General features: G+C 41.8%; 1 protein-coding gene across 3 annotated transcripts; it reads left to right on the top strand.

Annotated features, from left to right (window-relative positions):
• Positions 1-463: 463 nt before the first annotated feature.
• Positions 464-17,437, top strand: rgs17 (regulator of G protein signaling 17). 3 transcript variants are annotated; one of them, XM_034552120.1, is made up of 6 exons: positions 464-697; positions 3,280-3,647; positions 6,635-6,765; positions 11,903-11,977; positions 12,066-12,297; positions 13,744-17,437. In XM_034552120.1, exons 2-6 carry the CDS (start codon positions 3,645-3,647, stop codon positions 13,930-13,932), a joined length of 630 nt encoding a protein of 209 aa, XP_034408011.1. In that variant the 5' UTR covers positions 464-697; positions 3,280-3,644; the 3' UTR covers positions 13,933-17,437. The 3 variants fall into 3 exon arrangements, with proteins under 3 accessions (XP_034408011.1, XP_034408012.1, XP_034408013.1); XM_034552121.1 differs by having other exon boundaries at positions 480-697; positions 3,280-3,469; XM_034552122.1 differs by lacking the exons at positions 464-697; positions 3,280-3,647; positions 6,635-6,765 and adding an exon at positions 11,408-11,801.
• The last annotated feature ends 4,386 nt before the right edge of the window (positions 17,438-21,823 follow it).

Raw genomic sequence — 21,823 nt, 5'->3', positions numbered from 1 at the left:
TATACATACATCATAAAAACACGTTATGGTCAAAACACACTGAATTGGCAAACTATAACAACATCAACAACAATAAAAGGCGAGAGGAGTAAAAGACAAAGATGACTCCCAATACTGCGGTGCTTTGATGTATAACACTTCAGGAGATTGTGTTTGCGAGTTTAAAGAGTATTTCTATATTATTTACTGGCTTATAACCTGAGGACACATTTCCTCTTGTATGAATAGGGGCCTTCTAAACTTTATTACCCACTTACTGTGGTTATCCACTCAGACAGACGATATTTTACGATCTCATTGCATTAGGAAAGACGGATTTATTCGTGTTGTGTTAACCCAAAGCAGCCTCGTGTTGAAGTGAAACCCCCGTGCGTTTGTTGGGAGTCGTTGTGCAGCGGGGTGGGGGGGCGGGGGTGCAACGTGACCCTCTGTGCATCACACACCGTATGCGGAGCACTCGCACAGTGCATCTCCTCGCCGACTGCAGCGGCCACACAGCAGCGGTGGCAGCGCGCCTGCGCAGTGCATCCAGGGGCTCGGCGGCGTTCGGTGCTGAAGTGGGGCGGATGGCAGAAAAAACAGCGGCGATGGACATTTCACCGCAGGATTCCCGTTTACGATGTCGTTCAACAAGCACCGGGACATCGCGTCGTTGAACCCACCGCCCTCGGACACTGACAGCCCGACACAGAAGAGGGTAAGATGCCGAATGTTCCGCGTTAATGCTCCGAACGGGGCTGGCTAGCTGACGTTAGCACGGCGCTAGCTGACACCTCCTCCTCTTCGTGGTGCCGAGAGATAGCGGATCTCCGGGCTGTTTGCTAAAGCTAGCGAGCAGAAAGTGGGTGGTGTTTGATTTCTGGGGGGGGGGGGGACGAAAAAAAACAGTCTGCGACAGTCTGCGCTGTGCACCCCCCCCCCCCCCCCCTTCCTCCCCAACCCCCCTCTCTCTAATCGGTGTATCACTCCGTGGTGTCAGCTGGGAGGGGATCTCCTCTCCGGGCCGGTCCGACCTGCAGCGGCTGATCGCCTCAGATGGTTCGGACCGTGTTCGAGACCCAGCGCGAGCAGCTAGCCAGCAGAGCTAGTGCACATAGAGGGAGGGGGGGGAGGAGGGAGAGGGGGAGCAGGGTCCGATGAGCCCGCTTACTTGTTATCTGGAGATATGCACAGGCCTTCAGGCGGACGCAACAGACCCGGTGCTGCGACAGCTCGGTCCACGCGTCCAGCAGAAACCGTGTTCTCCTCTTGAAAGTTCATTTCGCCACTGCCGTGACTTATTTCGACATTTTGTTGTTGTTGTTGTTGTTGTTTGTCTGTCTGTTAGTGTGCTCCTCTGCTGTCAGGCTCACGTCGTGCACAGCTGAGGGAGCACCCATGCTGCAGTCTCCCATGGGTGTGTTGAGTCAGAGGGAGGATGACCTCGATGAAGGCCACAACATAAAGTTGTTCTTTATTGTGCAAGTGTTGCGTAGTTGAGACCTCCATGGGGAGAAGAGCCCGGGTTTATGTTGCCACTACGTCCTGATTCATCTCATTCATCTTTTATAGTTTCATGCAATACCAGCTGTCTCACCAACACATTTGAGATGTGTGTTATGTGCTTGTAGGGTGAAGATATTATTTTATGATGCAAACGTCCGTTTCCCAAGTCAGAGTTAACAAGAGTGCGTATTCCTCTGGTGTTATGTGACGTGGAGTCTGGCCTTTAACGTCATCAATAAGATGATTTAATGTCTATTGGTCTAAACTGTTGACTGGTTTGTTTTAGGGACTGAAAATAACAGTTACCGTCATTATTTATTAATTAGCCGGTTATAGCCTAAGAGTGAAAAATCACCATCCCAGAGTCCAAGGTGACGTCTTCAAAGGTCTTGTTTTTGTCTGAAAAAAAATTGTGTTTAAAAATGTATTCATCACTTATCAAAAAAAAAAAAAAAAAAGATAATTTTTCTGTTAATGGCTTAATTGACTTATTTCAGCTCGAGCTCAGCGTGTCACTAAGTGACCGTGGCCATCTTGCTCTTGGGACATGCAGTTGAAACTCTCACAAGTACAACACAAACGCCTTCTCTTTGCACACAGCTAGGCAAAATCATTATAGACTTTTAATATATAAGGTAAAGTTGAGTTTTTAAGCCTCTCTTGCTAGGGAACTTTTTTTTTCTTTTTTTTTTTAGACATTATCAAACTAATTATTTAACATATCTCTTGGTTTTGATTTAAGCTATCAAAAAAAAAAAAACTAAAGTACATACAATGTAAGTTAATATGATAGGCTGTGAACCTACTATCAATAAGATTGTTTAATAATTTATATTTTTCAAAATCACTCAAGTGTTTCATTAACAAACATGTCTTTTACTGGCTGATTTTAGTCACTGAGTTGCAGTAGACTGGTGAAAGCTCATAAGATAGAGTCTCCATTGTTGAGGTCAACATGTGAACACTTCTTCTGTTATGAGGAAGCGAGTCGTTTTTGAACAGTAATTCCTGTATGAAAACATGTGGCATGAGAGCGACCCAGGAAGCTCCGTCGCCTTCGGGGCTCTGAGTCAGTTTCCGTCAGAGACCAAATCCAGCTAATGGCATCTGACTGTGATTGAGTGTTGGTTGTCGCAACACCACCGATGAGCTTAATCCTTTTTCACGACGAGTGGTAAAGTGACATGTGACGAAGATGAGGATGAACATGACACTGCATTTGGTTAATTTCCTCATCTTCCGTCTTGTTTTGACCACACCCCTGAGCATATCGCAAACCTATCGGCGTGCCGATGCAGTGCAGAGATGCCAAAGATGTGTTTATAACCAAATACTCACATTTTTGACTGGAAACTGATAACTGATTGGAAAATCAACTTTATTTTTGTTGTCGAAAGACTTTTTATTTATTTTTTATTCATCAGCTCAACGTTTACAGCCCTTAAACAGTGTGACCGTGACATCATTTATCCACCAGAGAGCACTGCCAAGTTTATTTGTCAACTTTAAAGTTCAGTCGAGTCACAAACCAAATTGAGAAGATTTTTAAATCAAAGATGTTTGTGTCAATAAATTGATATCAGCTGACAGAGTCGATATTAGATAATACATCTGCAGTGACACAGTATGTAGTGAATTGAAAATCAGGTCGCAGCATTGGCCAGTGTGCACTTACGTCATTACGTTAGCAACTGAGATATCTCCCTGCGGTTTCCCCCAAAAATGTATTCCTGCACTTGCTGAATAAACCGATGCCGTTGTGATTTTGACCGTTTTGCCCCGTTTGCTTTCCAGATGCTGAACCTTCACTGCTCCCTGTACTCTCGCGTCCATAAATGAGCCTTTCACCGAGTTCCGAGGAAGCCTAGGAGGGGACGGAGAGCGAGACGCAAGAGGAGCGGATCAAATAAGGACGCAAGGGGAGGAAGCCGTCGTATTTCACATCCGCTCTCGTGTCCCGATCGGCGCCGATCCATCAGGGATGGTGAGACCAGTCACCTCTCTTTCCAGCGAGCCAAACAGCCGGTCCGTTAGCCAAACAGACGCCCACACAGTCCACCAGCTTGGTCTCTCCCTCAATAAGCCTGCTATCGTCCAGCAACCTATTACCTCACGCCATGACTGCTCTGTCTGACCTGTTTTTAGGAACTCGCTAATTCATGGTAAGTTTGACTTCTGTCCGGTGTTATTGGGATGCTTCATTGTTATGGAGATAACACCTGGAGGAGACATTGGAGCTCCACGTGTACGTCGTTTGAATGAGAGGCCTTCGAGAGGGAAGTAATGATCACCTTTTCTGGTTGGAAATGTTTCAGATCAAGACAAAGGAAAGAAAAAAAAAAGTTTGATGAAGAATTGGGTTTAAATAATATCCTCTATGAGGCGCAAAAGTTTGGGATTGAGGTTTTGGAGGTTCATGGTTTTTGCAGAACAAACATTTCTTTAGCGTTCAGAGCTTTTACACTCCGGCCCAACTTATCAGATCAAAAAAAAAAAACTTAACTTCAGGTCCAATAAGTTGCTTTTTCTCGAGCTATCAACCACATCTCGTGGTCTACCTCAGTGGGTGGATGTCATCTCCATGACAACTAATTGTTGGCACGACAACTGAGCAAACTCCATCAACTAAGGAAGACCATGAGAGGGATTTGAAAGAGCCAAAAAAAGCGAAACAATTAATATTAAGTATTTGGACTCTTACAGCCTTTTATATCATTCCAGATGTTTAAGGCGGTATGGAGTCAAAGTACTTAGGTATAAGCTATGACATTATTGTTATGTTGTAATTATTGTGATCCAGATGATACGGGGTATTTCTAATATACCAAACAAAAATAGAAAATACACACACTTAGATGTTCACTTCTTGTCTGTGAGAGGAAACCAAGACATACATATGTGTGTTTAACTGGTAAACGTGTGAAGAGGCATTGAACACAGCAAAAGGGGATCAGACACACGCGATCTGAGGAGTATAAGATTAGAGGGACAGGTATCAGGGTCAAAATGGAAGATTTTTGCCTCCTGAAGCAATTTCGAGTTACGTCTACATTAATAGAATCTCCGAAAAGTGAGGTTTCCAAAAAACCTCTGCATTTCTGGCACATCTTGTAGACTCTCTTTGATGTCATCTCTTTTCTTTTCTTCCCACCACATCTGGGTGTATTTGTATTTCCACTCTATATTTGCATGTCGTGTCAATGCGGCCTACTTCTCCGGGTTCAGAACAAAGCCGGTGCCCTCGCTGTCGTTTGCATCGAGCTGCCTGTTTTTCCCACAGATGCTGCCTGGTCGCTGAATAACTGATGGCCACTCCACTGCATTTGCATATCAGGCAGGTCGCCACAGCCCTAACTGCTATGTACTGTCTCATCGTGGCAGTAAAAGGCATGTGCGCATCCAGAGTAGAGGGAACATGACAGACGGGGCTGCCCTGTCCGCACTCGTTTTTATTTGGATTTTTTAAAGTGTTTAATGAGTTTAATTTGAGCCATGGCTTTGCAGGTAAGAGTTTCTGGACTGCGGTTCATTAGTGCTTGTTTGAGCTTTACACCGGCTGGTCAAATTAAAATAACCCCCGAAGTGGAGTGGAGTCTGTGATCATTATTATCTCCTCTATCTGGTAACGGGAGAAGAATTCATTCCGACGTCTGTTTCCTGGTGTAGATTTTGGCCGCGATACTGATAGCGAGGTGAAGGTTTTCCCGGCCTATTTATTAGTGCGTTACAATCCAGCCAAGTGTTATCTTCTTCGTGGAGCAATATTAGACTATACTGGATGGTATTATCTCAGACATTAGAATAAGTTCTTTAGAGTGTGTGTGTGTGTGTGTGCTATTTTTATTTCGAGTAGCCTAAAGGGCCGTTGTGTTCTGTTTAAGTGGCTCTTCACACTCCTTCTACATGCAAGGCCGAAGGCACTTTCACCTTCAAAGGCCAGGGGGGAACCCGCGGTGGTGACCGGCACAGGATGAGTCCACAGTGGCTCTGAGTGAGAACAGACTGGAACTAGTGTGCAGTTCCGCGACAAAGGAAGGAACGTCTTGCTGTTTTTTTGGTAAACGCTGCTCGGTCTATAACTTTGTTTGTTGTAGTGAAGAAGCAGCCTTGATACAATTATATCAAGTAGTTTCTCTCTGTGCACATTTTAGTCTTGAAGAACAATACTGGCCCTCTTTTTGGGCCGTTGCACTCGATACATTTTTGTTTCCCTTCTTTTTCTGTGCTCTATTCAAAGCAACCAGACGAAACCAGTCATTTTTTACCTCGCAGAACACGGACGCTGTGAGTCTACGGCTGCCTTGATCATTTAGTTTGTATGGTTACTGTGTTCTAACCCTTTAAAAACACTAAAGTCAAGGCAACCACATCCTGTCTATTTTGATTTTGTGTCATCTACATTAAAAGACAAAAATATCACAAACATCAACATGGAAGCAAAACACCGGGCAAACTCTTCGTCTCTTTAAGAGAAATTCCCAATCTGCTCTGATTGGCTTGTGAGAAAAATATGGCGCACCTTTGGCAATGTAGTTCTCAAGGGTGGGGGTGAGGAGAATGCTCCAATGGTATATTCTAATGAGCCTGTATGTGACATAAGGGGAGCCACATCTGAATGGCGCTTCTTATTCCTCCGTTTGTGGGTTGGGACACAAGCACTGAGCGTAGTATGTCCCCTTTAAGTTGTTGTCGTCCCTGCTAAGATCCTCATCTACCGCCAGTGCAGAGGATGATGCACATTCTAAGGCAACAGCGGGTTAATATGAGTGTGTGTGCGCGTGTATATACTGCAAACACTTGTCTGTCTGCGTGTGATTTAAAGACGCTGTTTCTCCGTCCGAGTCCGCGGACATTGAAACGAATGTGTAGTGTCTTTCAAAGCCAAGAGAAAGACGTGGCTTAATGCCAGAAACCCTCGAACCGTACAAGGAAGGGAATCCTCTCGGTCCTGCTTGAGTGCTCTCTCTCGCTTCATCTCTCTTTCACACACACACAGTTCCTTTTATGTTTTCCCCTCTATTAAGACAATATTGCTCGCGAACCAAAAGTAAACATGGGGTCCAAATTCTCTGCACTCTCTGTTGTATTATTATTATTAATTTGAAGGGTATTTAACAGTGTTTGTTTTCTGTGTGTGTCCATCGCGAAGCCCCGAAGTGTGAGTGGAGTGGAGATGAGAAAAAGGCAGGCGGCGCACATCGAGGCCCCACCCCAGGCCCCCGGACAGCCCCGACCCAACACCTGCTGTCTCTGCTGGTGCGGCTGCTGCAAGTGTCTCTGGTAAGAAAATACTATACCATAATATACTATATCATACAATACTATAATATACTATACCATACTCTCTCATATTATATTATACTACACCATACAATTGTCATGACCGAACAAAGACTAGAATCCAAATACACGACTCAAAGCAAAGTAACAACAAAAATCTCAGTTTTAATTAACTGGAAACAAACAAACAGAAAATCTACATGAACAAAGTAACATAAAATCGTGACCTGGTGACTGATGAATTCCATGAGAATGGCCGGTTCTCTGGTACAAAAGACAAGACGGACTGGCCCAGGACAAAGGGAGACGCAGACAATATATACACAGGGTGAGGGCACAGGTGGAAACAATCAGGAGCGAGGCAGACAATCAGACCAGAGGAGGAACACACAGGGGAAGGAACAAGTTGCCTGAAACAAGAGGAGAGTTGACTTTCACAATAAAACAGGAAATCACGAGACAACATGGACACAAGACACAAAACTGATTAATTTAACATCACAGTTTCCTGGACATGATACTATACCATCCTATAATATACTATACTACATCATACAATACCATACTATAATATACTATACCATACTATACTACATCATACTCTACCATAATCTACCATACTATACCATACAATAATATAGCATACGATACCATACTATACCATCCTATAATATACTATACTATACTACACTATACCATACTATAATATACTATACTATGCTACACTATACCATACTATAATATACTATACTATGCTATATCATACTATGCCATACTATACTATATAATACAATACCATACTATAATATACTACACCATACTCTCCTCTATCATACTATACAATACCATATTATACCATACTATCCTATACTATATCATACTATACCATACTATACTATACTGTACCATCCTATAGTATAATATACTATACCATACTATGCTATACTACACTATACCATACTATACCATACTATACCGATGCTGCCTTTAAAAATAGAGTGGATGCTTAGAAGTCTAAATTTGACCACCTGGACAAAGCAACCTTATTTTACCAGTTTATTTAATAATTATGTAGGCCAAAATCTCAAACGGCTTCCTCTGTCTGTAGGAAAAAAGTCCCAAAATGATGGGGGAAGTTGTGATGGATCATGTCATTTCTAACACATAATACCAAATTATACATACGCTTTATTCTTTGTATTCCACTGTTTGTTGTTTTAGTATGTTTTCCTTGTCTCAGCTCGGTAATGGACAAGGTTGGGGTAGTACCATTATTAGTCATCATTGATCACCATCTACCCTTTGGATTCAAAGCCTGCGGGTTTAAATGTCCGTGCCAGATTTAGCAGAAAGCATCTTTTGTTAGTTCAATGTAGGAAACAGCTCCTGCGCGGCCAGCTTGTCTGTGGTAAAGGTGTGTTTGAAAGGTAATTATAGGAGTGTACACGATGATTTCATTTTTTTGCCGTTGATGTTTTCCTGTATACAAACGATACTGAAGCACAGAGGCTCTGTGACGTTCATTTCTAAGTGAAATGTTTCTTTGTTTTTCTGGGGGGGATAAATCAAATGCATAAAAGGTGGCGGCAGCAGCTCGCTTGGGAAAAATAGTCGATGTGCTGAATAGATTATGGAACCGCCTTTGCCGAATAAAGTCTGACGTAGCAAACATTTAACTCCCATGACCGATCAGACGTTTTTTGCTGTCGGAATCTTCTCTTTATTTTCCCATAACATGTGAGTGCTGGTCTTTGTCTCCGGACAACATTAAACATGGCCAATATTTCCTGACATGAAAGAACAATTATACACACTTCTAGAGCTGAAAGAATTAGATAATGAATCGATTAGTAGATATATATAATATTGATCTGTTGTCAATTTAGCAAAATTCTTCAGCAAAATGCCAAAGATGCTGTTGTTACAGCTTCTCAGAATGTGACTATTTGATGTTTTTGTAAACTTGTATCTTTGGCTTCTGGAAGCAAAACAAGCGATTTAGAGGCTTTGGGAAATTATCGTTGACATTTTGTAACATTTTCTAAAGCAAAGGATTTGTTGATTAATCTATTAAATAGTGGGCAGAACATAATCATTAGTAGCACCTTTTAATTCCTACCGTAAATGTTCAAATTGGAGAGAAGAGAACGGACAAGCCGCGCAACAAAACATGTGTGTGTGTGTGTGTGTGTGTGTGTGTGTGTGTGTGTGTGTGTGTGTGTGTGTGTGCTCACAGTTACAGGTTCCAAGCTTGCACTGACTGCCCCTGAGCAAGGCACCGGAACCAGTACGTGTTGTGCAGCTCCTGCCTGCCGCCTCACTGTGTGTGCACTCTTGCCTGGGAGAGGAGAGTGAATGAAACATTGTTTTCAGGCAGTGAATGGTGAATGTGCTGCTTCTTTCACACCACTTCATCTGGAGTGGTGGCAGCTTGTGGTCTTGGGCCCCGGCAGTGAGCGCTCTGTTGCTCAATCAAACGCCGGTGCTAGATATCCATGAAATGATCCTGGAAATGTGTCTTCAGTCCCACGACATGTTGGTTTTATTTTAGCGTGGAGGCTGGGAGGGACGATTTTCCTCTCTCTTTAGTGCAGGTTTGTGTCAGTAACGTGTAAATCACCATCATCTTTTAGTTTTTTACACTCGTATCACGATCTGTGAGAGTGTGAGAGAGTCACAGGAGAGGAGTTGAGGGACTGCAGGAGAACAAAGGTGTGAATGGGTCACAGGGCTGCGGAAATGACAAATATTGACGTTGAAATGAGGATTTACGTATTCGATACCTCCTCATTTCACGGTAAAAAACAAACAAATAAAGTGTCAGCCAGCTGGAGTGAGATCGCCTCAAAGTTGCTGTTTTCTAAATTGTGTGTAATTTCCAGTAAATATCCCATATGGCCTGTTTCCCTACAAGCAGATTGCCCTCACTCAATTAATCAATACGTGGGCCGACAGCACTTTTCTTCCCATGGAGCAGACATGAGAACTATTTTGGTCGGGTAAATGTCTGCTGTCAGTCAGCCTGGGGAAGGACTGGATGACAGAATGAACCGTTTCTCTGCCAGTGGGGATTCCCAGGAAAACTTTACATTTCATAAAGTCATAAAAGTGACACTGTTTGACTCCCATCATGCGGTGCATTCAGTGCGCGTGAGGCAGACAGCCTGCTGTACTGCTGTAAACAAAATGTATATATATATATATATATGATTATTACTTTTTTTCAACATTGTGCAACATTACTTTTAATATCATGCAGAACGTTTTCTTAATCTTATGATGTTGTAATAGTTTTTTCTTTTTAAGTTGCTTTTTTACTATATCTACCCTCACTCTTAATGCTACTATATTTTTGCACTGGTGTCAGTATTAGCTCTTATTCACTTTTACATTACATTACATTTAGCTGGCGCTTTTATCCAAAGCGACTTACAATCATGTTACATTCATACACTGTAGACACAGCTACAGGGTTAAGTGTCTTGCTCAAGGACACATCAACTAGGGCGGGGATTGAACCACCAACCCCCTGATTGAAAGACAGACCTGCTAACCACTGACCCACAGTCACCCACTTAATATGTATATATATATTTGTATTATGAATACATCTTTGATCAAACTCTGGCACAATAATTTCCTCCTGGATTAACAACGTTTTATCTTATTTCATCATATTTAAATTTACAATACAGTCGACAGCCCTGATTTTTTATTTTTTTTTATCCATCCTCTTTTTCTCTCTTCTCTCCCCTTCCTTTCTCCCCCTCCTCATCCGCCCTCAGACAAGGCCCTTATCTTGCTGGAGTGCTTTCTATTTCCATCCACACATCACATGCAAAACAGCTGTGAAGAACAGCCTGTATATTTAGCTGTATTGTGAGGGAGCTCGCGGGCTGTGGCTAGCTTAGCTTATTAGAACCGCACAATGGGGACTTTGACAAGAGGAAGGAAAGAGCCTCCGCGGTGTGACAGAAATAGACGTCTCCGAGGGTGCTGCATTGTGGCCTTGGCGTGTGTGACTGAGCCGCGATAGGCAGAGAGGCTACCGTGTGGGTTCCAAGTGTTGACACAAAGGTTTTCACTTTGTGGACTTTGAACACGTCGCTTCACGCTCACACTGCTGCTTCCGAGTGCTATTTATAGCCAGGAAGAGATGAACTCCGCATCTCTCAGGAGAGCCGCGTATAGCAGTCGCTTTCATTGTTGATCGGGGCCGCCCAATTGTTTTATTGATCCATCGATTCATTGTTTGGGCTATAAAATGTCCAGGAATTGTTAAACGTCATGACTATGACACAAATACAGGCAATACACCCTCAAAAGTGAGAAGTTGGGACGAGATCATCTTTGCAGATTTGTTTGAAAATAACAATCATCAAAATGGTTTAAGTTTCCATTCATCCTATAATTAATAGTTTCAGCTCCAGAAGAGAGATATCTTATGAAATAGTGTTAGATTACATTACATGTCATTTAGCTGACGCTTTTATCCAAAGCGACTTACAATCATGTTACATTCATACACTGTAGACACAGCTACAGGGAACAACTCAGGGTTAAGTGTCTTGCTCAAGGACACATCGACTAGGGTGGGGATTGAACCGCCAACCCCCTGATTGAAAGACAGACCTGCTAACCACTGACCCACTGTTGACTCCAGCCCCCCCCCCTGTGATGGGCTGCATACTCCAACAATTTTAAATTGCATTTTGATGAAGTTTAAAGAGTAAATAATCACAGATTTTAGAAGTTGCAGGTCGAGATATCTTCACTTTTAGCCTGAAAGATGGATCAAACTATTGATGAGACAAACCTACGTATTGATTATTACTGATGTTGCATATTTCTTTTCTTGGGTGGTAACAAAGGATGGTGAACGCTGATTCGTATGGGGATACATTTAGGCATTAAAAAAAATAAAATCCCGCTCTCTCTTTTCAGAAGTGACATTTTTCATCATAATCAATGTATTGTTGCAGCCCCCCGCGTATGCAAGATGTCACTCGGATCTCGCTGGAACTCTCCATCGACAAGTTAATCCAATACCAACTCAAACTCATCCATTTAAAGGGCCAGAAACGGGTCCAGACTTTTGTTTTGGCGAGCACATTTTCATTTCCTGTCTCCTTTCCAGGACTGAAGACAGGATGGAGAGGAGTGAACGACAGACCTGCACCAAGATGGACAGTATTGAAGCTGCAGATGAACAGTAAGTCCAGCCGTCATCCCTCCTTGCATGTTCGTGTCAGTGTGGTCGTGTGTCCGTCTTCACGTTTCTTTGCCACGTCCGCCTGTAGACAGCCCAGTCTAGACGAGGTGCTGTCGTGGGCACGGAGCTTCGAGATGATGCTGCGCTCGCTGGAGGGCCGGGAGGTCTTCCGGGAGTTCCTGCGCTCGGAGTACAGCGAGGACAACCTGCTTTTCTGGTTGGCCTGCGAGGAGCTGAAAAAGGAGACGGATCCCACGGTGGTGGAGGAGAAGTCCAGGATCATATACGAAGACTACGTGTCCATATTATCGCCCAAAGAGGTACCGGCTCCATTTGTGTTGAGTAAGCAGAAGTGAGCCCAGCGCCGCCACGCTAGTGGCTCCAGGGATGGCAGTGTCGTGTGTTGTTTGGCCTCTTTGGTTTGCTTTGAAATATGGTACAGACATTCATAGTCTGCAGATTATGTAGAAAGTCAAGGAGAGTCCAAGCACGCAACAAATATTCCTCTGTAAACATAAATAGTTCTGCTAAATTCATCCAATTATTTGTGTTAAATCTCCCAGCTTTAAGCCTTGATACTAATTTATAACACTAATAACTTTATTGCAAAATACCTCCGCTAATTAATTCCATGCTGTACTTTATAACTGCCATGGTTGTATCAAGCAGGGGACTAATGCGGCTATTTGGAAATTACCTCTTTTAAGTGTATTTTACAGAGTAATCCCGATTTGGATGTTTTTTTTCAGATTTAGTGGTTTAGGAGCCAAAACGCTGCCCAGCTTTACTTTTGACTCTTTCTCTAACTGGGAATGTTGGTATTGGCAGTGGCAGAGGGAGTACTCCAAATTATAGTTTCAAAAGTAAAACAATTAACCATAATTAATAACACGCAGTGAGTGAAAGAGAGACGACATGAACACAATGTGCTTAAATGTAATTAAATGATGATCTAATGCGATGCTGGATAGTTAAATGAGTAATAATGCACCATATCATTTTTTATTGTTATATTTTCTAAGTACTAGGCTCTACAGCTGAGTTGCCGTTTTTAAAGTGCTTTGGGGCCTTTTATTTCGAGGTATAACGAGAATAGAATAGTAACTTAGCTTTTCATATCAAACATAATAAATCGTTAGCTGTTTGAGGCCTTTCTAGTTGCAGGCCCAGGTCGCCGGCCTTTCAGCTGTGTTTTTTACTGTGTAGCCGCGAATTGGATGTGACGCAACTATGTCATGGCAACTATGTCATGGCAACTAGGTTCTTGACAAAGCTGCAAGCAGCAACACCACAGGCCAAGCACAAGTCATTTTGAGCACGCTAGCGTTAGCATTTTGCTAAAGCACAGCCCCACAGAGCTGTGGACTCTTTGTCTTGTTAAAAACACATTTAACTGGTTAATGTTGAGCACGTCTTCCTGTGGGTCATGTTTTAAAGGAGCCACTGGCACTCCACAGAGTCGCACAATAGGCGACTCTGGCGCAATCAAAGGATCGGCGGTTCGATCCCCGGCTGCGCTTGCCCATGTCGATGTGCCCCTTGGCAAGACACTTAACCCAGATTTCCCCCCGCAGGCTGTTTCTGTGATGTGTGAACGGTTAGGTAGTCCTGATGGGCAGGTGGCACCTTGCATGGTGGCCCCTGCCCATCTGTGTGTCAATGGGTGTGAATGTGAATGTTTGCGTGGTCGGAAGACTAGGAAAGTACAGTCCATTTATCATTTACCATTTACTTAAACTAAATATCATTTATTTTCCTCATCCCAGGTGAGTCTGGACTCGCGGGTCAGAGAAGGAATAAACCAGACCCTGGCGGAGCCCAGCAACCTGATGTACGAGGAGGCCCAGTTCCAGATCTACACCCTGATGCACCGCGATTCCTTCCCACGTTTCCTCAACTCCTCCGTTTACAGAGACCTCCTGGCCAACAGGAGGCGCGCCTGCCTCGACACCTAGACTCCTCCACCCTCGCTCATTGCAATCGTACGCCAACGAGACTACTACTTAAACTTCAAATACTACTATGGTGCCAGAAGTCGGGTTTGGAAAAGCTCTCCCTCTTTTTTGATTGAAAAGACTGAATGACATCCAAGATAGCTGGTTGTTTTTTTTGTTTTTTTATTTATATTTTTTAAGCAATTTTTATCCAGTTCTCCACTGGAGCCAGGTCGGCCTTTGCTGGTTGGTTATTGGTCAATTTAAGACCATTAATGCTGGCCAGAAGGACTCCTCAGTCGAGAGAGAGACTGAAAGGACAAGCCAACTGTTCCTGTACTGTAATATTTAGACCTCATGCTTTCTTCTCTCACGTTTAATATTATCTCTCTTTTACTCATTCTTACACATTGTTTTGTTTTTCTAATTCTGTCCCATTCCTCAGATGCGTAAAAGTTAGTTTTTAATTTAATTTTTTTTTTTTACTGTCCAAACATGACACCTTGTTGTTAGTGGGAGTTGTGGCGCCCCTGCCCATTTAACCAGTAGACGCACTGGCTCAGCATGTAACTCTCTCTCTCTCTCAACAGTAGCTTGACGATGTAAGCCGCGGACTGCAACCGTTTTTGAATATTGAGATGTATTAGGACGGGTGACCTGTCTCTTTGTATGGATGTCTACATTCAGTGAAGGGAAAAAGTACACTTCTGACAATTTTAAGCTTACTGCAGTTTTTTTTTTGAGTCGATTTGACGGCTTCTGGAGCAAAGGCAGAAGCACCGACTCATCCATCCATCCATCCGTCCATCCAAGCACTTTCCTTCTTTAGGATTCTTTAACTGGGAGAAGTAAGGGCTATAATTGTGGTTGTGCAGCTACATGTATTATTACTACTACCCCATGACCTTTAGACAAAAAAAAATCTCTCCACTGAGAAAATCACAACGCCTTTACATGTAAGAAAATGCAGCGCAAGCGCTGCTTGGAGTTTTTCTGGAAAGCAACCACAGTTTGTCCAACGATCCCTACCTCCCATCTTTTTTTTCTCCCTCCATCCTCCTCTTCCCTCCAACTCAGACCATCACAAGCACAGGTGCCAAATGTGGGGGGGGAAAAAACACTCCGGGTCTACATTATGAAATTCTCCCGCAGAAAAAGAGGGTTTACTTTTGGGTGTTTTATGAATCGAGCATTATGGAAAGCTGGTTCTACTCTGAGAACATAAGCAGATGACCTAATTTGAAAGGGTTACTAAGCCCTGGCTTTTGTCTGTGAGGCTTTAGCTTTAGGAATGTAGGTAACATGACGGTCCCTGAAGTTGGACGTCCGGTATCGCGCTGCAGCCACGTGACCCCGGGTGCCAAACATGATGTCAAAGATGCTGTGATGCGATATCAGATGCGACTTGTCTCCAGGCCGCAGAGTCTCGGTCTTTATGGTGCATGTGTGTGTGCTGGGAGAGTGTATGGAAGTCCTTCAGTTAGCTACTGCCCATTAACAACACTCTTTTTTTTATTTTTTTTAACCAGATCTAGAGAAGAGGGTTGCTATAATAATGCTAACCTGCTACCATACTGGGCTAGCGGAGACGTATGTGTATTCATGGTCCAAGCTAGCACTCTCAACAAGGCCAACTAGGTTCCAGCATGCTGTAGGCAAGCAGCCAGCATGCCTGTGCTAGCCAATGCTAATCCTCCATCCCACTGCCAGCCCTTACACACTCTGGTTTGTTTTTCTAATCCGACTTTGACAGCATGCGATGATAATGTGTGTGTATGGTACAGTTACACACTTAACAGAAAAATGTAGAGGAAAAAAAAACTTAAAGAGGGTCTTGCCAAATGTCCCATTAACATTTTGAAAAGGACACTTGTGTTTTTTTTTGATGATGTGAACATTTGTTCCTGGATGTGCAGTAGAAAGTGCATGAATGCAGTATATGCTGTTTTGTTTAATGAACTGGGCCTCCCAAGTATAATAGCTGACCTCTTGGTTTGGTGGCAGTATTAAAGTGTCAATGAAACGGTGCCATTCCTCACTGATAAATGTCAGCATCCATGTTGCCATCTCCTTTAACTACCTGAAGTTCACGTGCCAAGTTGGGTCTTGATTAAATGCAAGAGTAGACGGCGCAAGATGTCTAGCAGACTATTGAAGTGCAATTGGATGTAGTTAGTGATTTTAGAGTCTTTTTGAAGCTGTGTCCCACTATGTTAGATTGGTTTTGCCAGAAGTTTATCTTATGAATTACTAACTGCAACACCTTTCAGAATACTCTAAATGTTTTAAAGCCTCTGTTGGATTATTCTAGAGGCTAGCTGCCTCTAGTTAACATTTGCAAGTTTTACAAGAATATTTAAATATGAACGCAGATTATTAAATGTATCTTAAAAAAAGATTTGAGTTTTCCTCCAGACTTATATTCACTTACAGTGTTAACATGCTAACTCAGTGAAGCTGCCATGTCAAAACCAGGCTATTATATGACTACAAAAGATTAAAGTATTGGTTATAAATACGGCAAATGTAACACTGTAACGTCAAAAAGGCCAACAGTTTTGCAATGTTCCTTAGTGAAAATATGCTATATTGAAACCTTTGGCAATACAGTGCTCACATACAGACGACATTAATACCCATAAGGACTTGATTGATAACGCTTGGCTGCTGTAATGAAGAGCTGTGCATGCATGCGCTCAGTTGACCAGAAGCATAAGAATACAGTGTCATCAACCAATTCTAACACTGAAGGATCAGTTGTCGGATCAGTTGTACTCATTGGAGCAGTTTTAATTTCCCGGAAACATTTTAGATGTTGTATTTGGACAACGTTGTAACTTTTTGACTCGGTAGAAGAAAGCCTGCCACTCGTCAGGTTCTCTCTCTCTCCTGCAGACAAATCCCTCTTCTGCACAGTACAGCTGTGTTCCCCTGTTGCCGAGTCCACACAGTTCTTAACACGAGAATGTTTCACCAAGAACCACATGATGAAATCCTGGTGCAATTAAACCACGTTTACATTTATAAATTGTGAGATGCGTGTACCTTTTTATTAAATGCTCGCAGCCGTGGGGAGTTAACCGTCCCGTAAAGTGTGAGCAGAGCAGCCAGCAGGTCTCTCTGCCCAGTGCACTTTGCAGGGTTTACAGGGAGGACAGACACAGCAGAGACCCGGGTAATGGGGTTTTGCCGGGGAGGACGGGCGTACGTCCTTTCTTCTTAATTTATTGTGACTTTTACACGGTGGGGGAAAAAAAAGTACACTGTTGTTTATTTTTAATAACTGCATTTCAAATGTAGATTTTACAAGCAATGATGATGAAGATGTGAAGTGATGTAGTGTCATCGCTGAGTTTAGAGTTTTGTCTTTACATTTCCGTGGGTTCCAAGCGAGTGGGTTTCTGAAACGTGGCCGTGGTTTTAATCGACTGCACAAAGGTTGAGAGCTGAAGTGGAGGATTGAGAATTTTTGGCCTTAGTGACACGTTTTATTTTGTATTTCTTTGTATAAAAAAAAAAAAAAAAACACAACAACAAACGTCTCTGTAGGCTTTTCACTACCTCTCATGTTGGTTAATTTATTCCACATCTAGTTGTCAATGTAAAAGTTGTTTTTAGATCTACTTGAAGCCTAACACTGTAAACAAAAATGTGCACAGAAAAATGACTATGTATATGACCAGAGGGGTTAAAGAGAGCTTGGTCTAGTCAACATTATTTTTTTGTTTGTATGTATGTTTGGTTTTAATTGTGCTGAGCTGAACTAGATTTTGCATCTCTAAAGAATTCAGGAATCCACTGTCTAAGGGCTAATCCCATTTTTGCCTATGCAAATCTGTTACTGTGGGTGAGTTGGGAAAGGGCGAACTACCATACCTTTCACCTGTTTTAGATGGACCATGGTTTACAATGCCCTTTGCTGATATTCTTCAATCTTATTCGGCAAAAATGTACGCTTATTTTTGTTTCTATATAAATATTTTAGATATATATCTATATATAGAGAGAGAGAGATATATAGATATATATAACAAGTAATATACAGAGAAAAATAGTATATGCCTTCGTGATGATAAAAAAGAAACCTAGCTGAAAACAAATAAATGTGTTGTCTGACATTATGTGGCTGTGAGCTGGAGTCTTGGTGAGATGATATTTTAGACGACTGGAACTCAACTGACTGTTAAGCGACTGACTTAAAGGTTGACTGACTGTCAGGAAAGACTCTCACAGCTGACCCTGTGCAGTATTTCCTAACTGGAGGGGAGGGTGTATTTATTTAAGGGGCAACTTCATCATGACTTAATGTGACAGATATCGTTATCCACCCCAGCCTGTGAGGCAAATAAGGTATTCGGGCCACCCAGAACTTGTCCTTTTTTTTTTTTACCGTCACATTTAATAATTTTTAAAGCTAGACGGTAACTTTTGCTAAACAAAGGCCATTGTTGCCACTGGTGATAGTGATAAAAAAAAACATTGTTTAAAGTAGAACAAGTAGAGTCATAAAAGTCTGCAAACTGACCCAGTAATGTCATTTAAAGGGGCGGGATCTGAGCAAAGTGGGCTAGCATTAGCTAATATTAGTCACCAAAAGCTAGTGGTCGCACCAGACCAAAGTAAGGCTGCAAAGCAAAAACCTGTGAGAATATAAAATCGAACAAGCAAAGGTGCATTTTACTGCTTATGAATTCGACTTCTCATCGGAAAGATGGAGACATCTGGAAGATTCAAAAGTTGCATAGTCCAACTTTGAAGGGCTGAGTTGGAGCATGTGCACTGTCCATATTGTACGTGAGTCACATTTTACAATCGGTAATCCAATAATAAAAGAAGAAAAAATAAACCCTCTTAATGATATAAATTAAAATGTTATCGTTTTTCAGTGGACACACAGTGGCACAGTGTGGATTTGTAATTAAATGTGTACAGCACCACGTCGTCAGCAAACAACAGCAACTTATTTTTCTATTCATCAACTTCTTGTTCTTTTTGTAGCCACATCCAGTCAGACTATCACTGTGCTAAAAGAGTCGCGTTGAGGAGGAACACATCAGCAAAAGTGGGCGTACTGTTCAACTAACGCAAGACGTAAGAAAAGTCAGTAATACGTTACTTGCCAGACCATTCACTCAGCTCTCGAGGGCCACTTTTAGCTTTGAGTTAAGGGTTGATTTAAGTCTAATAATTCGTTTTTTAAATACTCTATAGAAAGCTCATGAAATGAGACTAGGAGGGTTGATGTATAGATTTATTTCTCCACAATTCCTCCCAGTGCACCAGGGCTAAAGAAACATAGGTTTATTGACTGATGTTGGTTTGAAACTCAACCTGCGTTGTGTGTTCCCTCAGTTGAATTTGGTGCCTCTTTAAGCTTCACAACAGACCTCAAGATCTCTTTCTGTCTTCTCCGTGTCTCTCCGTCTGTCTCACGTTCTCTCTCTGAAACGTCACACATAAAACAGTCGATAGCAGACGTTCCCCTTTTACAGCAAAAATGACACTGATCTCCTGCTGACACCCCCTCATATTGTCTTTTTTTTGTACCTCTTCCAGAGGTGTTTGTGCTACTTTAGGAAAGAGATTATATTTGTGCAGGTACCTGGTTGATGTTGGTTTCAACAGTTTTAGGCAATCACTTTTCTCTTTATTGATTTAGATGCCTAAGCCTCTTGGTTCTTGTCATGCCGTTGTAGATATCACCGTCGTCGAGAGATGATCGTCAGGTGACGAAATATAAAGAATTTTACTGTCACTTTACGCGGTTAAAAAAAGAAAGTGACATTTTTTCTATTCAGCATGCTTTTTGCTAAATAAATGAAATAATTCAGTTATTTGCTATAAACGATACTGTATGAGTATGTATTCAAGTACTGCAGTATGCAGACAATTAAAAATATCAGAAACTCTTTTGAGAGGTTCATATTTTTCTTCTAGTATGTTTCGCTAATATTGACGGTTATGATTCCTAATTCTTGTTTCGAGTGTCTCATGAATTGCCAGAATGATAAAATGACCCTCTTTGTATTAACAAATATTGACCATGGTGGGTTGTTTCCACAATACATGACTCACAGCAGTGATGGTGCAATGGGCTTTTTAATCAAAAGTTTTGTCAGTTGAACTCAACTTTTCACTATTTTTCACTGGTTGCTTGACAGCTCTTGATGACGACTGAGATCCTAATTGTTTTATTTACATCAAGGCCGGTAAAATAATGTCCTTGTGCTCACTGAGGGTCAACACGTTAGCGGGGAGTAAAATGTATTCTTTATTATTTTTGCCACATGAAGCAAATAGGACCTCAAGGTTACAGATGTAAAATGTTGAGATGAGAAAATGACAGTGTGTTGCCAAAAGATCAGATTTTCTCTTTTAAAGCGCCCTGAGATGCAGTACTCCCTTAACTGTAGCATTGAAATTACTTTCCTATCTTATCAGTCGGACATTGGTGAAACATCATCCTCTGTGAAACATCCTCCTCTTCACATCGAGCCTCATTTTACAGGAATCTGTAATTTAAGACAAGAGTTGGTACAAATTCAACAGCACTAAGCATTAAGTTATTTGTTGGCTACATTGTGAGAAACATTTAACTATGTTGGTGTTGGCAATCTGTGCATGATAATACAATACACATGTGACTGTTGACTGTGAGAACAGTAGAATCAAGATTAAAAGAAATATTTACACCAGAGTCTTGTTGAGAAAATGTGGATTTTTTTTTTCTTAAAGAACCAGCTTGCTTAACAAATTTACAGTAGCTGTGCAACATTGTAAAACACTTTCCTTGCCAAGAGTTTGATGAGAAGATCGATACCACTCTCATATCTGTGCGCTAACTATGAAGCTACAACCAGCAGTCAGTTAGCTTAGCTAGGACTAGCTAGCCAAGACTGAAGCTCACTGATTTATCTCCTTTGTTAAGTGCAAAAATATCTATTTATTGTTGTATGTGGGTGTCAGACTATCCCATAACGGTTCAAAGAAATATTTTGCTAAGCTAACCACTGCTGACTCTAGCTTCATATTTATTGACAGTGGCTTATAATGTAACTTTCTAGAAGGAAAGGGAATAAGGGTACTTCCCAAATGTCAAGCTATTCCTTTAAAAAAAAAAAAACACAAAAAAAACAATAAAATAAAAATAAATGAAAACAAGGACAACACACACTAGTCAATGAAACTGTCCCAGGATGCATCTTTGGTGGATAAAATGTGCCACAATTGTAATCAACCTTTTTGTTTCAATGTGAAGTTGTCTGAATATAAAATCTGTTGTTCTGTTGGACTCATAATGTTCCTTACGAAACACGTTTCATTTGTCCCTTTGCGTTGCTGTCGTGGTTTTTGTGTCATAGCTGAAAACTTTTTGGAAACGGGCATATTGAACACGTTGAAGCGTGGCTGATGTGGATTACAAGCAACTACCATCAGATGCAACTGAAATTGTTAGCATCATAAAAGAAAAGCTGTTCATTATTTCTAACATGTTTTGTTCTATTTGAATTCATTTTAATAACAGGTTTGTTTCAGTAATTGTTTTTAATTTCTTACTTTATCTCAAAAGACCCAAAAAATATAGTTGTTCGTCAGCCTCTCCGGTCACATGACTCACCGTCACGTTACCAGCGTGTTACGTTGTGGCACATTTTGATCTACGGTTCAGTCTCTCTCTTTGTTTACACAATGACATCTTGCATTAAGAGAAAACTCCCATCTACGGTAACTGCCCTTGAATATTTGTAATTGAAATAGTGCTGCTAGAGAAAGAAATCTTGATGTAACAACTTACAATAAATACTCAATAGATTTTTGCCAAATGTGAGTGTGTCTTTCTTTGACTGGAGGTGTGGAAGATAATCAGATGTCTCCCATTCACCTTCGTTGCCTTGGGGAGAAGCTCAGATTT

This window comes from Cyclopterus lumpus, chromosome 15 (assembly GCF_009769545.1).
Source record: "Cyclopterus lumpus isolate fCycLum1 chromosome 15, fCycLum1.pri, whole genome shotgun sequence".
NCBI lineage: Eukaryota > Metazoa > Chordata > Actinopteri > Perciformes > Cyclopteridae > Cyclopterus > Cyclopterus lumpus.
Note: the sequence above shows the minus strand (reverse complement) of the source record. Positions and strands in the feature narration are given on the sequence as shown.